Source organism: Lissotriton helveticus, chromosome 12, assembly GCF_964261635.1.
Source record: "Lissotriton helveticus chromosome 12, aLisHel1.1, whole genome shotgun sequence".
Taxonomy (NCBI): Eukaryota; Metazoa; Chordata; class Amphibia; order Caudata; family Salamandridae; genus Lissotriton; species Lissotriton helveticus.
The window spans coordinates 555,954,273-555,972,501 of record NC_136073.1 but is presented as its reverse complement, the minus strand read 5'-3'; the positions used below and the strand labels follow the sequence as shown (position 1 = coordinate 555,972,501).

The 18,229-nt window shown below is 39.4% G+C and overlaps 1 protein-coding gene across 3 annotated transcripts in view; it reads left to right on the top strand.

Moving 5' to 3' along the window:
* Window positions 1-18,229, top strand: part of LOC144798761 (uncharacterized) — a 1,691,129-nt gene that overhangs the window by 1,606,252 nt on the left and 66,648 nt on the right. For all 3 annotated transcript variants that reach the window (XM_078669781.1, XM_078669783.1, XM_078669782.1), the window contains one exon: window positions 5,803-5,873. In XM_078669781.1, coding sequence (XP_078525907.1) covers window positions 5,803-5,873 — 71 coding nt within the window. The remainder of the gene's footprint in view (window positions 1-5,802; window positions 5,874-18,229) is intronic.

Below are 18,229 nucleotides of genomic sequence, written 5' to 3'. Positions count from 1 at the left end.
GGCAGACAGGCTTGTGCCAGAGTACCCTGTCGAACAAACTCTAAATCGGGCCTTTAGTCTACGCTATGGCTGTAGACTTTTAGCTTCAGTGGTTCTTGTTAGACCCCCCTGTTTAGATTCAAGCTCGGTCTCTGATCCAGACATTAGCAATCTATTACCTAGGGTTCAGCATACTGAACAAAAGACTCCCACTAGAGCCCTTTCCAGAGGTTTTCAAGTAATTGCAACACTTATAGGCAGCTCTTGACTCCTAGTGCTTTCTCCACTGGAAAGAATCTTGGCCTTTGCTTATCAATAGGGTTCCGTTGTCTGTGCTGCGCATGTAAACTTTGCAGTTGCTCTTGCCCCTACACTGGGATCATCTTGTAAGCATCAGATAATGAAAATTCTGATTACCTCTAAAGTTCTGGTCTCCCTCCAAAAAGAGTCCTATCTTTTTATGTGCAGAGACTGTGCAGTCATAAATGTACTACTAGTTAAATGCCTTTGTGTATAGGAAACAATTGTAAAATCACACACATGTTTAAGTTTACCTTTGTGAATCAGGCCCTTGGTGTCCAGATATGCTCTAATTGTCCACTTTAAAGGGGAACAGTCAATCCTCATTGACTAGCCGTAACCTGAACAAAATGGTGTGGCAGCTATTACAGTACTCAGGCACATGGTTACTGCATCTTGAAAATGTATTTAAGAAAATATATAAAGGGCCAGGGCATGAAGAGGGCGGGAGTGGGGGTCTCAATGGGACCTTCCCTTCATTGGCTGGCCTCAACATGGGAGACATGTTGTGGCAGCCATTGCAGGATTCGAGGTCATGGTTGACATTCAAATGCATTGAAGTAAATGGCAGGTTTTGAGGGCTACATAAAGAAGAACATATAAAGGGGGATAACAGAGTTCATTCTCAATATAACTAATTTGTTGGTGGCCGCATACTCATTTTAGGAATTGTGGTTTGTTCAAAGGCGATTTTACCCAGAGAAAAATGCGATCCTCTAGTGGCATTTGATGATCCTTATTTGAATATTTGAGAAAACATGTTTTCGCTCATGGCTTTCTCATAGAGGGTATTGAAGGTGCTCCAGAAGCTACAATGAAAGCATATTTTCTTAAATTCTCACTATCTCCCTCACCCATTTGAGAATAAAGTTCATTTTGAGGAAAACATGTATTTTCAAGAGCAGCAGCCTGTCAGTTGATTCTCCAGTGGTCTATTGCAGCCTCCCATAGCGTACTAATGAACAATTAGAGCTCTAACATTCTGTATTTATGGTAGTCGTGTGGCATACCTGAGTCCATCTTGATGGATTTAAAGCTGTAAAACCTAAAGCATTTCCTTTAAAATTGAACAGAATGAGGGGGCTCTTTTTTCATAGAAATTATGCTTAGTGCTCTTGTAAGCTAAAATGAGAATGAGCAGGTCGCAGGGCAGTGGCAGCACAATAACCGCAGAGGGCAGGAGAGAGTGCAAGAGCACGCACACTGACAACAGAGTGCAGGGATGAGGGCGCAGTAACAGTAAAGTGACCATGTATAGCAGGCAAGAATGAACAGTAGCAGTGCAACAGACCACAGAGGGCACGAGGGAGTGGGGCAGAGGTAAGCACATGGAGAATGGAAGGGAGGGTGACAGGGGGCCGGGCAGGTAGTTAACTACATAGGGCAAGCCAGAATTGCATGGGCAGCAAGCTGACTGTAAAGGGAAGATGGGAGGGCTCAAGGGCATGCAGATGGTGAACAGAGGGGTGTCGATAGGGGGGCAGGAGCAGCAGCCTTACCACCGAGGGCAGGCTGGCATGGGCAGAGGCACTGCATTGGATCACAGATTGCAGGAGGGAGACAGCAGCAGCATGCAGAAGGAGAACAGGCAACAGGGGAAGGGTCCAATGCAGCAAGCTGACCACAGAGGGCTGGCTGCTGTGGTTTGGTTAGCCACATGGGGTGGGCCTGGGCCTACCACCGACTGTCACTTGGGGTGTTGTCTGAAAATGATTTAAAAAACAAAACAAGAAATGTAATGGAAAAACAAACTTCTTTAAAGAGACATTATAGTTAGGTATGGTACAATAATGTTCCCTTTCTTAAAAAAATCCCCCAGAAATTCACTGAAAAGACCAAACGTTAAAGTGATCAATCAATCAGGGAATTGTAAGCGCACTACTCAGCTGTGAGGGTCTCAGGGCACTGGGGGATAGGGGTTGGAGGCGGAGGGTTAGCAGATATGTTCAGCCAAAGAGCCACATCTTGAGAGTCTTCCTGAAGGTGTTGTTATAGTTAGGTGTTGAAATGGGTTAAAAACTAATGTTTACAAACCACTTCAATTTGCCTGTTAGAGTTTAGTGAATTAACTACAATTTGCTGCCCTGCCATGCACTGCTTATGACCCCACATATTATATCACTCATGACTTTTTAATTAACATCATTGAGGGCATCACTGCTCATATCTCAAATGGCATCATCACATCATCCACTGAATGTAACAGTTTGCTATTCACTTTTTATACTGAACGGTATTGTATTGTATTGTATTGTATATTACACTTATATAGCGCAGACTGTCACCCTACGGGTATCCTGGCGCTTTAGAAAACCTAATCAGATGGAAACGGCAGAGAGCGGGGCTGAGTATGGGGGCACAGGAGTCTCAGATTTTAGCGAATAGCCAGGTCTTTAGACTCTTTCTGAAGCACATCAGAGAGTTGGCTTGCCTGATGTTCTGAGGTAGCTCATTCCACAGACGGGATGCTACTGTACTGAAAGCCCTACCTCCCATTCTGGATTTCTTGAATCTGGTAGTTGTTGCCAGACTCACACTCGACGAGCGAAGGAGCCTGGTGGGCTTATACCAGGTAAATATTTCCTGCATTGATAGGGGCCCATACTGTGCAGCGCTCTGTATACAATGCACAGTGATTTAAAGGTGACTCTGTCCCTTATCGGCAACCAGTGAAGATCTCTCAAAGCCATTGTGGTAGAGGAATTGCGCAGTCTGTTATGTTCCAGCTTTGCTGCTAAAGACTGGACTCTTTGCAGCCCCTACAGGATGTATAATGGGGCACCTAAATATAGGGAATTACAATAATCCAGTCTGCACAAGATCATGCTCCTCACCACCAAGGGTCTAGCCTCATTGGGTAGGAGAGGAAGGATCTGTCTAAGTGCTTTTAACAGGGCAAAACATACGCTGATTGTTTTATTGGTTTACGATACCATTTGAAGATTTTCATCAATCAGTACCCCCAGGTTATGCACTGTTTTAACTGGGACCAGAAGATCGGTCCCCGGTGAAAACCTTAGCTCGCACGGTAATTGCTGATTCATTTTGGCAGTCGAGCAGTAGACTACCTCCGTTTTCCCCTCGCTAAATTGCAGAGAGTTTGCATTGAGCCAGCCGGAGACCAGACGCATGCATTCCTGAAAAGTGTCCATAGACACCGCATGCTTCCCTTCCAGGGAAAACACCAATTGGGTGTCGTAGGCATAATTGATCAGGTCGATCCCATAGGATTTTATAATGGGAATCAAGGGCCGCAAATATATATTAAAAAGGATAGGGCTAATTGCCGACCCCTGTGGCACTCCGTGATGAACCAGGGACTTGGGGGAGGCATACGGAGTCATGGTCACTATCTGTTGTCTATCTGACAGATAGGATTGTAACCATTTCAGAGCTTTGCCTTTCACACCCAGTCTCTCCAGTCTGCCTAACAATACTGCGTGGCTTACCGTGTCGAATGCTGCCGACATGTCCAATAACACTAACACTGATGAGTTACCATTGTCGGCTCGCATTCGCAGAGTATCCAGCACGGTTGCCAATGCAGTTTCCGTCCCATGGCCTGGGCGGAACCCAAACTGATCCTTGTCCAATAAGTGGTTATCTTCAGATAACTCGACAAAGACTTGCTGACAGCCTTTTCCAAAATTTTTATAGGGTAGGGCAGGAGAGATATAGGCCTAAAGTGAGCTGGATTTGTTGGATCCAGCGAGGGTTTCTTGAGTAGGGGCGTTACCACTGCCTGCTTCCATACCTCCGGCACTACTCCTTCCTCCAAGGATTCAGTGAGGTACTTCTAGACACAATTTCCTATAACGTCTTTAGACCTAAAAGGTCTAACCTTTTACAGCATGCAGAACATGAAACATATCTGTAAAATCCCCTGATTTAATAGCTATTATACTCTTTTAACTGGTATTCAGGTGCATAGGAAACATGATGTCTCTGTAGGCATTATTGTAATTAGTAATTTATGTAAGAGTAAATGTGCACTATAAATTACTCACAAGTGTAAATTACCTGTATGAATTGCCCCGCTATTGTCTCTGTAGACATTTAATGCAATCAGCAATGTATTAAACCTTGAATATTGTTCAAAAGGGTGTTTGATTGTTATTTTCTTTACCAATACGTACCTAATCTGACATAAAATATTAATTCAACTACTTCACATCTATGCCTGTCCACTGGTAAGGCATGCACAACCAGGTCCTATGCACAACCCTCTGTTTGCAAAAATACCTTACTTATATTCCTGAAACAAACAGAATGGCATTTACCATTAGGATAACCAGTCATACTGCGACTTGAACATTTTGCAAATGAGTCACCCATACATTATATATTCTTCAACAATTCATAACGTTTCATAATTTTCACTGAACCACTGGGAAAAAATATCTGCACCTTTATACATTTACAGTTTATTTAAAAATTGTCCATAGACTATGTGAGAACTCTTTAAAGTCAGCATGTACAGTGAAATCCACAGGTGAATAATATATTTTAAGGACAAGTTTTAGCTTTTCTTCCATATTTTGGCAACAGAACTTTGATTTATACTGCAACCCATTTGTAACATACATCTTCTCACACTAATTGTGCTCAGTCTCTACCTTGTTTAAATGAAATACTGCTGTGCGACATATAACGTTTACTATAGTAAATATGACTTGTTTCCAGCACTAAACTATTTCTACTTAACACATGCACACGTACATATAATCAGTCTAAACTGTATATGTTTGTGGGTCCTTTGCTACCTAATTTGTTTTTGAAAATGATCTAGGGGTTTATAAAGTAATTTGAGGAGCAGTAGCTGTAGCTTGGATGATACAATCAGTGATGTCATCAATGATGTCATCTGAGATGTCATCAGTGATGCCATTTAAGAAATCATGAGTGATGTAATATGTGAGAACATAAGCAGTGCATGGCGGAGTGCAAGTTATAATGAGTTCATTGAACTATAACCAGCAAATTACATTTTTTGTGGTTTATAAACGTTAGGTTTTAACACATTTCAACATCATATATAGATGTTCACGTATTCACAGGAAAAACTATGTTAAGGGACCTCATAGTTAAGTTCACTGGTATTTCAAAACCACTTTTTTTTAACCAGCATCATTGGAACTATAATGCATCCTTCAATAAGGTACATTCATATTTATACATATTAAAGCAGATCTTTAAACCTCCAATTTTGAGGGGGCTACCTCGCCTGAGATTACTTCACCAGAACATACTAGCTTTTCCACAAAAGCATAGGCCCCTGATTGATGGAAAGTGGGACAAGCAATCTGTCCTGATCAATCAGGATTACATGCACCTGCACAGAATGGAACCTATACAATGCACTTGGAAAGTACACTGACAGAGAAACAGTATTGTGCTAATGAGCACCACAAAGTGGCTACAAGCCAACTTCTAGGCAACACAAAACACCTACATGTAAAAAAAATTAACATGCTTTGAAAGGGAATTATTTTAATCAGTGCTATGTGTTTTTCATTTCTACAGCCACATCAAGTGTTATTAGCAGATGTTTACATTGGGAACACAGAGACAGTGCTACATAAAGACGAAGACAGGTGTGTAGTAATTGCCTTACTTGTTTGAATTTGATGTTCTTGTTGAAATATAAGATCCCTACTTCCAGAGTCAACATAATTGGAAGTTATCAGCTTTGATTTAACCGTCCATAATTGGGCTTGAAGACCAAGCGCCATAGAGCACAATGATATCTTCGAATATTTTAGTTGAGAGTGACGAATGTCTCCTTTGCCTTGAAGCCTTGTTGAAGGCTCACGGATTCAAAGGTGCTTATAACTGTGGAAGTGCTTCAGAAGTGTGCTAATGAGAAATAAGATGATTGTTTAGGGCCCTGTCTATAAATTAGGCAAGTGACCCCAGCTTGGAAGACTTCCTAAAGTCAATGTGCTGTGAAGATGTAGTGCAGCATGAGTAGAAATCATGAAATGCACAAGAGACAGAAAGGAGATTATTGGTGTATTGAAATTATTTTAAAATGTGTTCATAGCTTCTTTAGAAAGCCTCTGTCATTTACACCAGATTCTAAATCTGGTAATTTACTGCTATGACATGACAATAGTTGATATGAAAACTCGATGCACACTGTTGCTAAGACCTTCCAGGGCAGGCTCGCACTACTTTCTTTTGTCCTGTTATGCCACATTATCACTGTTCCATGCGTGGGACTTTGCACTTGGACTAGGAGGATACCAGTCATGTGATAAGTGGATGTGGTCCTGTTATTTGCCCACATAAGCTGTATTAACCAGTTGGGGAGTCTTTGGTTCAGGGATGCTATATGAATCCTATATGGCCCACTGTGGTCTCAGGGGGTGTGCAGTGCAGTTCTGCATAGTGATATATTGTTTTCATTGTTACATTCTGCTCACTTGAACATTATAGTAATATTTTAATTGCCGTAGACACTTATTTGTAACACCATGGGGCCGATTCCGATTCGGTAAAATGCCCTCCAAATAGCCGTACAGAGGTTTTTTTCCCGTACGAATCGTATGCAGAACCGTACCCGTACGTACGATGTAGTACGATGTGTACCCAAAGCAGTTCTCCGTACGAATTGTACCGAAGACCGTACAACTCACTAATCCATACGAATCGCATTCGTAACGAGCAGGGCGCGATGTCCGTACGGATCGAAGCTGCATTTTCCGACCCAGCAAGTACGAATCGTATCGACAACACTCCGTACGACTCTTTTTCTACGGGAGCTTAAAACGTCCGTAAAAGCAGATTTCGCCTCGAAATGTGTATGAAACGGACGCCCCCGGGTACGGTGCGTACACCCCATGACTGCAGGGGTATGATGCGTCGGGGTACGGTGCGTACACCCCTGGATTTCAAGGGTACGGTACTTATGTCCCCGTGCCTATCCCCCATGATCGTAGGTGTAAGGACCGTAGGGGTACGGTTCGCACACCCCAAGGTCGTAGGTGTACGGTGCGTACACCCCGTGCGTACACCCCTTGATTTTAGGGTTACGGTGCGTATGTGATAGTGTGGCCCTCTGTACTAATTGCTCATATGCGACGTTTACCGTATGAATCGCGTACTGATTCCCCGGTCCGGATCGTACTTGGCGGGTCGTACGGCAATATTACGAATCATACGCTTCACTGTGCGGGACGATGTCGTACGGATTTACCCTTCATTTTCGTACGTTCGCAATGATTTCGACGTGTTTTATCGCAACGGATCATACTACGCGATTCGGACGGATTCGGACGATTTGTACGGAAACAGCTACGAATACGAATCGTCGTACGGATTTGTTTCCCGAATCGGAATCGACCCCCATGTGTATTTGCGGCCTTTAAGGTGACACTGTGATGATTTTGCTGTATTATTCTCATACAGCACAGCCCAAGCAAGTTGCATTATTGTTAGCCTACTGGAGCATTATTTTCTTGCACTGTTCGCAGGCATGTTATATTTTGTACCCTTGTCAAGTGTGACATTACACTATTGACCCGTCAATTTCTGTGGTCATGAATGCATTCAATCAGAATTTTCAATATGTTATTGGTATATATGTCATTCTGTATTTTATTGGATTGCATACCAAATGCAAGGTCATTCTACATCTTGAGATGGTACACAGCAAGATGGCGGCCACAGTTATTTTGATTATACATGAACATGATTTTCAATTATGATGAGAATGCTGAAGTTATATTAACTATACACGACCTGTACTATGTTCATTTGTCGGCACTGGATGCGTTAATACTGTAATTTACTACAAAGTGAATCAACTCTCCATGTTTAAAACAGACACTGTGATTACTGTATTTTGACTTGTGTATGTACGCTAGTCCTTCCTGTTTACGTTTTGCCGGTGTTCATATTTTATTTTATATTTTCCAGAATTATTTTTGGCATATTTATTTTTTTCAATTTGAAAGATTTATTAAAGTATTTGTACAATTTAAATTAACATACATTTGTCATTTATGTAGGTTATTTTACAATTAAATTTTTTTAATATTTGTTTTTTAAATAAATATGTTTTTATTAAAGTTGCTGTATAAATGTATATATTTTTAAAAATATAACTAGCTTTTGCTTTTACATAGAAATGTATAGATGTATGATGTTACAACGCGATCATTTAGATCACGGGACATTGCATCGCTGTTTTTACAACGCAAGACGTTACTGCAACTTTTAAGGTTGTTTCCCAAATGTATGCTATTAAGAAATACTTTAAAATTAAACTGGATAGTATTAATGTAATATTGACTTTTGGTTAAATTATTAAAAGAATTTCAGAATGATGGTATATTTATATTCGTTTTTCAAAACAAATATTTATGTATTAGCAACCCCAGTTATAAATTGGGGTTTATAGTTGTGGGTGCAATTGGCTTTATCACTGCTGGATACATAACTTTCTCTATGAACATATCACTGAATGTGTAAGTGCCTCTGTCTAACTGATAAGGTGAGTGACTGCTTTTGTAAATACGTATGTGAGTTGCAGTATGGGTGGGAGACTGGATGTTTAGCTGGGTATAAGGATCTGGAAGTGCACAAGTGCACATGTGTAACTAAAGCTTCAACGTATATTTCTTACCTCTTAAGCACATAGCACCCTGTTCTATGGCCTCTGTGCACCCTACCTTAGGTATGACCTATGTAGTAGAAGGGAAGTTTTAGCTTGGCAGGGAGTTTTAAATGCCAACTCGACCAAGCAGTAAAATTGCACACGCAGGCTCTGCAGTAGCAGGCCCAACACATGTTTTTAGGGGTGCAGAGCAGGAATATCGACGTCTAAATTTCGAGGAAAATAAATATCGCTGCAAAAATATCATGGGGAAGAAATATCGACAACAGAAATATTGTGGACAAGAATATTGACTGAGAGGTAAGTAATATTGATTTCAAAAACATCGACATATTAAATATCGTTTACAAAAATATAGTTAACAAAAATATAGAATTATTAATAATTTTATGTGTTTTAGTGTTTTTAATGAGAATTGTTTGCCATTTTATTATATGTTTTAAAATGTTAGTAGTTATTAATTTATTTTAAGTTTAATTTTGTGTTTTTAGTTCCGTAGCGGGTTGTGCGTTTAAAGGGGATAGGGTGGGAAGTAATTTAGTTATATTACATTTATTGAATAATCTATGTGTTAATTGATTAATTAATAGTAGTTTAGTAATTAGTTGTTAAATAATTTTAATTATTAAATTAATAATTAATTATGTTAATTGTTTAATTAATTTTAGGTGTGTGTTGTGGTGTTTCTATGTGTACATGGTTTTAAGGGTGGTAAGTAATAATTATTATTGAATAATTATTAAATATTTATAAATTTATTTCCATTAATTAATTAGTAATTATTAATTGTAATTGTGTAATAAATTTTAGCTGTGTGTTGTGGTGTTTATATGTGTAAATAATGTGTAGGGTGGTAAGTAATTAATTTTTTATTGATTATTTATTAAATATTGATAAATTAATTTCCATTATGTAATCAGTAATTATTAATTGTAATTGTGTAATTAATTTTAGGTGTGTGTTTTGGATAGCATAGTGTTAATTAATGTGTAATTAATGATTTTGTATTATCTTTGTTAATAATATGTTTAATTTTATATATTAATTATGTTAATATTGGAAATTAAATTTAATAAAAATGTTGATGTTCTTGATTTTTATTGTTTTGGTATCCAGCACTTTCCCTACTCTTGCACTCACTGGAGTGGGATTAGCAATTTTTACCCCTACGCTACCCAGCGCTTTTTATACTGTTGCACTCACTGGAGTGGGAATAGTAATTTTTACCCCTACGCTATCCAGCATTTTCCCTACTTTTGCACTCACTGGAGTGGGAATAGTAATTTGTACCCCTCCGCTCTCCAGTCCTTTCCCTACTGTTGCACTCACTGGAGTGGGAATAGTCATTTTTTCACCTACGCTGTCCAATGCCTTCCCTACTGTTGCACTCAGTGGATTTGGAATAGTAATTTTTATCCCTACGCTATCCAGCCTTTCCCTACTGGTGCGCTCACTGGAGTGGGAATAGTAATTTTTACCCCTCCGCTATCCAACACTTTCCCTACTGTTGCACTCACTGGAGTGGGAATAGTAATTTTTACCCCTCTGCTATTCAACGCTTTCCCTACTGTTGCACTCACTGGAGTGGGAATAGTAATTTTTACCCCTACGCTATCCAACGCTTTCCCTACTGTTACACTCACTGGAGTGGGAATAGTAATTTTTACCCCCCTCCCAATCCAATGTTTCCACTCCTATGGTGTTTATTTTGCTTTAAAATGTATGTTTTTTTTCTCAATAGTTTAATGTGTTAACTAAATATAAAATATTTTATTTAATTGTAAATTATTTATATATGTGTATTTTTTTATATAATTTAAAAAGTTTATAAATTAAATATAGATATAGTTAATAAAATGTATTAATGTAAATATTTGTATATGTACACTTTTTTATGTTTATATTTATTAAATTAAGTTTATTAGTTATAATTAGTTAAAATATATATTAAATGTAATTTATTTTGTTAATATTAATATTATTTAATTAATTTGATTTAAGTTATGTAAAAAAATGTAAGTCAATATTTTTTACTTCTATTTTTTTAATGTCAATATTTTTGTGCTTACCTGTTTATGTATGGGAAGTCAATATTTTTATCCATATTTTCACATCAATATTTGTATCAATATTTTCACATCAATATTTTTTTCATGGATATTTTTAATATCGATATTTTAATATGGACCCGTTTTTAGGGCTACTTTTCTGCATGGGGAATTAGGAGTAGCACTGCTTCAGTACATATCTAAATAAGTATACCAGTCCCTCTCAGGGTGTTTCACTGGATGAGAAAGTGACTATGTGGCTATATGAGTAGCCGCCTTAGTATCTCTATGTGTCTCTATATGTGTATGTAACTGGTTGTATGGATTGGTTACTGGCTGGATTAGTGAGCGTTGGGGTATATAACTGTGTGCTCAACTGACTCTGTTACAGATGCATACATAAGTGCTGTATGGGCATGTGACTGAATGTGTAAGTGCCTCTGTCTCTGACTGGGTGGGTGAGTTTCTGTATGTTTTTGAAAAATACATATGTGCTTTACAGTATGGGTGGGAAACTGGATGTTTAGCTGGGCACATGGATCTGGAAGTGTGCATGCGACTAACTAAACTTAAACTTAACTTTTAAACATGTGTATGCAAGTGTCTGTTACTGCTGCATATATAAGTGCTGTCACTGAATATCTACATGCTTCTGTCTCTCTCGCACAATCTAGGTGAGTAACTGCTTTTCTAAATGTGTATATCACTTGCGGTATGGGTGATAGACTGCATATGTAACGCTGCTTAGGGGTCTCAAAGTACACGTGACCCACTGAGACTTTAAAGTGCATGTATTACCCTGTAAGCACATAGCACCTTGCTTTATGACTTACTTACACCCTACTTAAAGGGTAACAAGTACATAATAATTCAGAAGGTTAAAGCTAATCAAGGAGTTTTTAAATGCCTGCTCGATTATGCAGTAAAACAACACACGCTCACTCTACAGTTCCAGAACAGCACATGATAGAAGGACTTCTCACACCTACTCTCAGACCAGACAGACACTCCCATACTCCCTCACACACCCACAGAGACACATACAAATACACACCCATTCATAAACCCACAAAAACACTCAACCACCTCCTCAACGATCCCCTCATACTCTAACCGTACTTTTGTATATATCATGCACATTTTTACCAACCGCATATATCCAGTGACAATTACAATCAGATATATTTTTTAAACTACATTTCAATTCACATACCTGTAAAGTTGGTTGATCAGGTATTTTTTTTATGTTGTCAGTCAGACTGAAGTCTCAGAGAAAATGTAAAAATTAAGCATAAGAATGGTATAATACTATAATACAAAGCAACCATTAATGGCAACCTTTTCGACTTTACACTCAGAGATACTGTCGGAAGTAGCAAATCAAAATGTCCCTTTCATATTTTACTTTTCTCAACTCGCTTCTCAATGGTCACTATTTCTTAACCCTTTCTTGCACTTCAGTAAAGAAGCCCAATCTGGGAGTGGTTTTGGGCATATTTGTTAACTTGTTGTGAATGTTACACGAGGGGCGCGCTGACCGGCGTGATGAATTCACGAATATCGAACGTTGGGAAAAGAAACCATTTTTCAATATATTTTACACATAGGGGGTCTCTGAAATTCCCCTAAATTGCAGCCATGGGGTCAGGGTCCCTATACTATCCAGTCCCCTTATGCTACTTTTCATCTTCAGTTTCAGCCCCGGGGTCCATGTCCCTTTACTTAAAATGGCGGCTGCAACTTTCTACATAGGTTGCGGCAACCAATTACAGCATCCCTGTTGGCGCCAGCGCATTCAGGATTCGTCCTGAAATAGTTGCTAATTATTTGCTCACCTAGATATTAAAAATTGGATTTTCTTTAATATCTACAAAACTACTGAATGAATTTCCACCAAATACCAAATTGGTGCTTTCTGGACCAATAGCTACTATTCTGCCAAATCTGGTATAATTCCTTGCAATGGTTCAAGCTGTAGTCATGTCTACAATCTCTATGGGAATTAGCATGGGAAACCCATTTAATTTGTACCCCTTTTTCTTGTTCCACGCTTCACGGATCACCCCGAAACTGTCCATGAACAACTACATTCAACGGTGCACTTTTTTGGTAAAATTTTGTGAAGATCCGTCTAATGGTGCCAAAGTTATAGGCAAGTCAAAAAACACTTTTCCTATGGAAACCAGGTTCTGACTATAACTACCTACTGGCTGGCAAAAGCAAGTAGGAAATGGAAATAAATAATAATAATAATTATATATATATATGTATATATATATATATATATATGTATATATGTATATATATATATATATATATATATATCAAAGCTGCAACCAAGAAGGGTCCTTCCGGGGTCCCGCTCCCATTGTCGGGTGGCGCGTAATCCGGCGAACCCGAGCCGGAAATTTCAATAGCTAGTCCCAGTGTGCTAAAAGCACTACGCGCACTCAGAAGTAGAGATGCCCAAAGTTCTTTATTAACTCAAAAAAAGTTACGCGTTTCGACACCAAAGTGTGTCTTGCTCACACGTTACCCAACTTCACATTTTTTTGCTTTTTGAAAGGTGAACACAGGGGTCATGAACAGAGAAGATGTACAATAGTGTGAATTACACTGGTGCATATTATACAAAACTTCCGCCATTTTGAGCTAGTGTATTACATAATACATTGCCTAGTTTAAAGCATGATATGCTTCGTTTCTAAGGTTGTATTGGTAACAGAAAACAGCAAAAGAACTTAAAACCCAACTCATAGTAATTAGATGTAATTTGACACCTAAAACAGGATTTGTATACTTGCAATTTTTAAACGCTAGATACCTTGTGGTATCGATACATTTCATATGTATTTGCACGGTGACAAGCCATTTTATCAAGGTCTAGTGCCTATCTTGGACCGTGGTTCTCTGTGTTTCTGTTTACATATATATACCTTCGGACTAGTGCCTATAAGGTTAATGACACAACCTATTACGGTATTTTGTACATAAAGTGGTAAACATACATTATAGTTGGAAATAAATCATTCTCTGACTAGACCACACTCTGTAAACACCTATACTTGCAAAATGATTCAAAAAAGGAATTTAAACACAATTTTAAACCCGGACAATGTTCGATATAGAAACAGTGAAAGAAAAGTGAATTTCTTATCTTAATCAAGTGCAGTGATTTCCTATTAAGCCGAAGAAAAGGGTAGGGAAGATGTGCAGTGCATGTGAAAAGAATGATTTCTCCCTTCCTTTTCTCCTGGAAAAAATGATAAAATATGCATTAAAAGATTATACAAGAATGCTATAAACATTCATTACCGAAGCATTACAGTACAGCTGTTTCACATTTTACAAGATAGGATTAATCCTCATAGAGGTGAGTTGCAAGTTCCTCATTGAGGTTGTGGCCATCGGGAAACCTACTTTCTAACTCCATGATCCATTTGAATTCTTTCTTTCTGAGTGCTAGAGTGCGATTACCCCCTCTTTTGCCTACATTAACTTGTTCCACAGCAAAGTATCTTAGCAAGGAAGATTTAGATTGATGATACTCCTGGAAATGTCTTGCGACTGGGTACCGTGCATCAACATTGGTTATCGCCCTTAGATGTTCTTGTATGCGTTTTTTGGCCATGCATGTTGTGCTGCCTACATATCTCATGTTACATGGGCATACAAGAACATAAACAACAAAGCTTGTGCTGCATGTGAGGAATTTTTTGATTCTATGTGTTGTTTTTTGTCCCGGGATACTAACTTCTTGTACCATGTAGCTTGATTTACACGCCACACAGTATCCACAAGGGTAAAATCCTTTAAGGCCCTGTATATGTTGTTTTTTGGTGTCTGTGATGTCACCTTTGACCAAGATGTCTCTGAGGTTACGGCCCCTTCTGTACGTGACGAAGGGTCTTTCAGTAAGCTCAGGTCCTATTATATTGTCTGACTGAAGAATGTTCCAGTTATCAGCTATGATTTTCCGGACCTTGTCTGATCTTTGGTGAAATGTGGTTATGAGTCTTGTGGGTGCACTCTCATTCTCTTTGGTTGTTTTAGGGATGAGTGTTTCAGCTCTCTCAACTTTTCTCAACACCCATTCTGGATAGCCTCTCTCTCGGAATCTAGACAACATGCATTCCTGTTCTTTCTCAAATCCTTCTACATTGCTACAATTTCTCTTTGCTCGAAGCAATTCCCCATATGGGATGCTCCATTTCAGCGGGTCAGGGTGTGCACTCAAACCATGGAGTAGGCTGTTGCCAGCCGTATCCTTCCTGTGTAGCCTGGAGATCAGCTTCCCTTCTACAACCTCTATTTCTGTATCCAGAAATTCGACCTGATGTATGCTCATAGTATAGGTGAGGTGAATGTTGTATGCGTTCCGGTTTAATTTCTCAATAAAACTGGTCGCATCTTCCTCTGTTCCACACCATACTATGAACAGATCATCTATATATCTGATCCATGTTTTGACCTTTGTGAAATCATCCTTCAACACAACATCATTTCTAAGTTCCTCTTCCCATTTCCCAACAAACAGGTTCGCAAAACTAGGCGCGAAGGCTGAACCCATAGCAGCGCCACGGATTTGTTTGTAAATTGTGCCATCGAACATAAAGATGTTATTTTTGAGACACAATCTCATCATATGTATCAGCATGGCAGTGTGTTCTTGGAAGCCTATTTCTCTCTGTTTGAGGAAGTGGTAGCTGGCTTCCATCCCCTGTGTGTGGTCTATGATGGTGTATAGGGCGCTTATGTCCATAGTGATCAGTAAGGCACCCTCTGACCATACGATGTTCTCTAACAATTTAAGGAAGTCAGTTGTGTCCTTAGTGTATGAAGGTAATTGACAGACATATTCTCTTAGGAAATGGTCAATGTATTTTGAAAGATTTTCGTTAATGCCGCCTATGGAAGAAATAATAGGTCTCCCTGGAAGTACTATTGGGTTCTTATGGACCTTTGGGAGAAGGTAAAATATTGGAAGTTTAGGAAAATCTTTTTTAAGGTAGCAGAACTCATGCCAGGAAATCAATCCCTCATTGTGCCATTCTGTTAGTTGTTCCCATGTATCTAAGATACTTTTATTGTATTCATCCATGTTGCTGGCACAATAAAAGATGCCCCCCTCGAGTTGAGATAGGGCTTCCTTTATGTAGAGTTCTCTCCCCCATAAAACAATATTACCTCCCTTGTCAGAAGGTCGCAATACCACTTTTTTTATCATATGCCACGGAAAAGATGAAATCCATCTCTCCCTTGGTCAGATTGATGTCTCCTTTTCTCTGTTTGGGGCATGTATGTTTGAGTTTAGTAAGTTCTTTGGTTACTACCTCGTGAAAGGTGCCAATAGCATCGTGGGGAAGTGTAGGAAAGAAAACTGACTTGGGTCTAAAAGCTGTAATAGCAGCCCTATCCGTTCTTGTTTCTCTTACTCCTATAACTTCTGTATCTGTTTCAGTATCAGAGATTATACCTCCTAAGGAATATACAGTTTGTAGGATCTCAGTGTCACCTATTGTAAGTTCTGGTATATTTACATTTGCTTCTGAATTAGTTTTTGCTTTTGTATTCACAAGTGAGTGTCATTTAGTCAGTTTCAATTTCCTAATAAATTTAAAGACATCCACTCTAGTGTCCGCATAGTCAAATAATTCAGTAGGACAAAATGTAAGTCCCAAGCATAGTGTTTGTTTTTCCTTAAAAGTCAATGTTCTAGAAGATAGGTTTATGATTGTTTTATTTACCGTTTCTTCATCCATCTTTATTTCTTTCCTCGGTAACCCCCACGTTTGGTTCCCACTGGTTTTTTGTTGTTTGTTTCTTCTCCTCTGCTGGAGCTTGAGTCATCTCTGTTTCGATCTCCCCTGCCTCTTGCTCTTCCCCTTGGTCGTCCTCTTATTGGCTTCTGTTTGGGTCCTGTCTGTTGACCTAAGTCAGTTTCTTTTTTTCTGCTTGTTCGCAGGACCCGGAACTCCTGTAAAAAATTCACCGGTTTCTTAGTGATGTCGACCACAGATAGAGTACTTGAAGATTGTTGGGAAGTATCCGTTTCTGAGCCACTTGTTAGAATTGCTATGGTTTGATCCATTTCCAAATCTCTTTGGTTCACAGGGCTCGGAGTGGTTTCCTGTTGGTTATAGAGATAATCATATTTTGGGCTGTACGTCAGGATCCGCCCGCTCTCATAATCACCGCAATCACGGTGTAATTTCCTTTGTTTGCGGTATTTAATGTCATCTTCATGTTTCTTTAATCTATTTTTAAGTTCTTCTTTAAATTTTATGATGGTATCTTGTTCCTTACTTTTAAGAAATTCATCCTCCAATTCCTTTATTTGTTGTAAGATTACACCTCTGTCCTCCCATGCATATTTAATAAGTATGCATAACATGTTTTTGGAGCTCTTGGCGGAATTTTGCGCCCAATCGTCCAGCATTTGTGGGTTGAGTGATTCGTGGGATGGTGTTATATAAATTCTTAAACCCCTTGGTACCATTTCTTTCTCCACGTAATCTTGCAATGATGTTGCCTCCCACCATTTCGCGCTTTCCTGTTTTTTCAATTTTTCATATTTGCGTAGTTGGTCATTCAAGGGATCATTTACTGTTTTATTTTTTATTGTTGTTTTGGGGTTTCCTTTGCCAGGTGCTCTGGCAACCAATGACGCTGCTTCACGTCTCCTTTCTCCTTCTTCATCCATATTATATTTGTTGATTACCCACTTGTAGATTTATGAACAGCTGCACTGAGTTCTTCACCCCACTGTTTACTTTGCGTTGGGTTGAATTGAGTAGTCCGCGATACACTGTATCGCCTTGCTGGTGTTATATACAGTATCAAAGTCTGATTACGCTTTCTCTGCTTCCCCACTTAAATAAGTGGTTCCCGATGCCGTTTACATGACACTTCGGGGAGGTGTGCAAAACATACGGACCTTTTGCAGTATATGCACTTGCTCTGGCAGTCTTAAAGTCTTTGTATGTCCGTTCCGCTCCCGCCCGCTACCGCAGCAGCACTCTTCCCCTACTCCCCTGTCACTCAACCAGCCTTGCTGTCGCACTCCTGCGTTGGCCGAGCCGGGACACACAGGGGAAAGTAAACGGGAATGGCTTACCTTGCGGAGCCTCGGCGTCACCTCGATTCCCTGGATCTGGATCCCTCGTTTGTAATCAAAGCTGCAACCAAGAAGGGTCCTTCCGGGGTCCCGCTCCCATTGTCGGGTGGCGCGTAATCCGGCAAACCCGAGCCGGAAATTTCAATAGCTAGTCCCAGTGTGCTA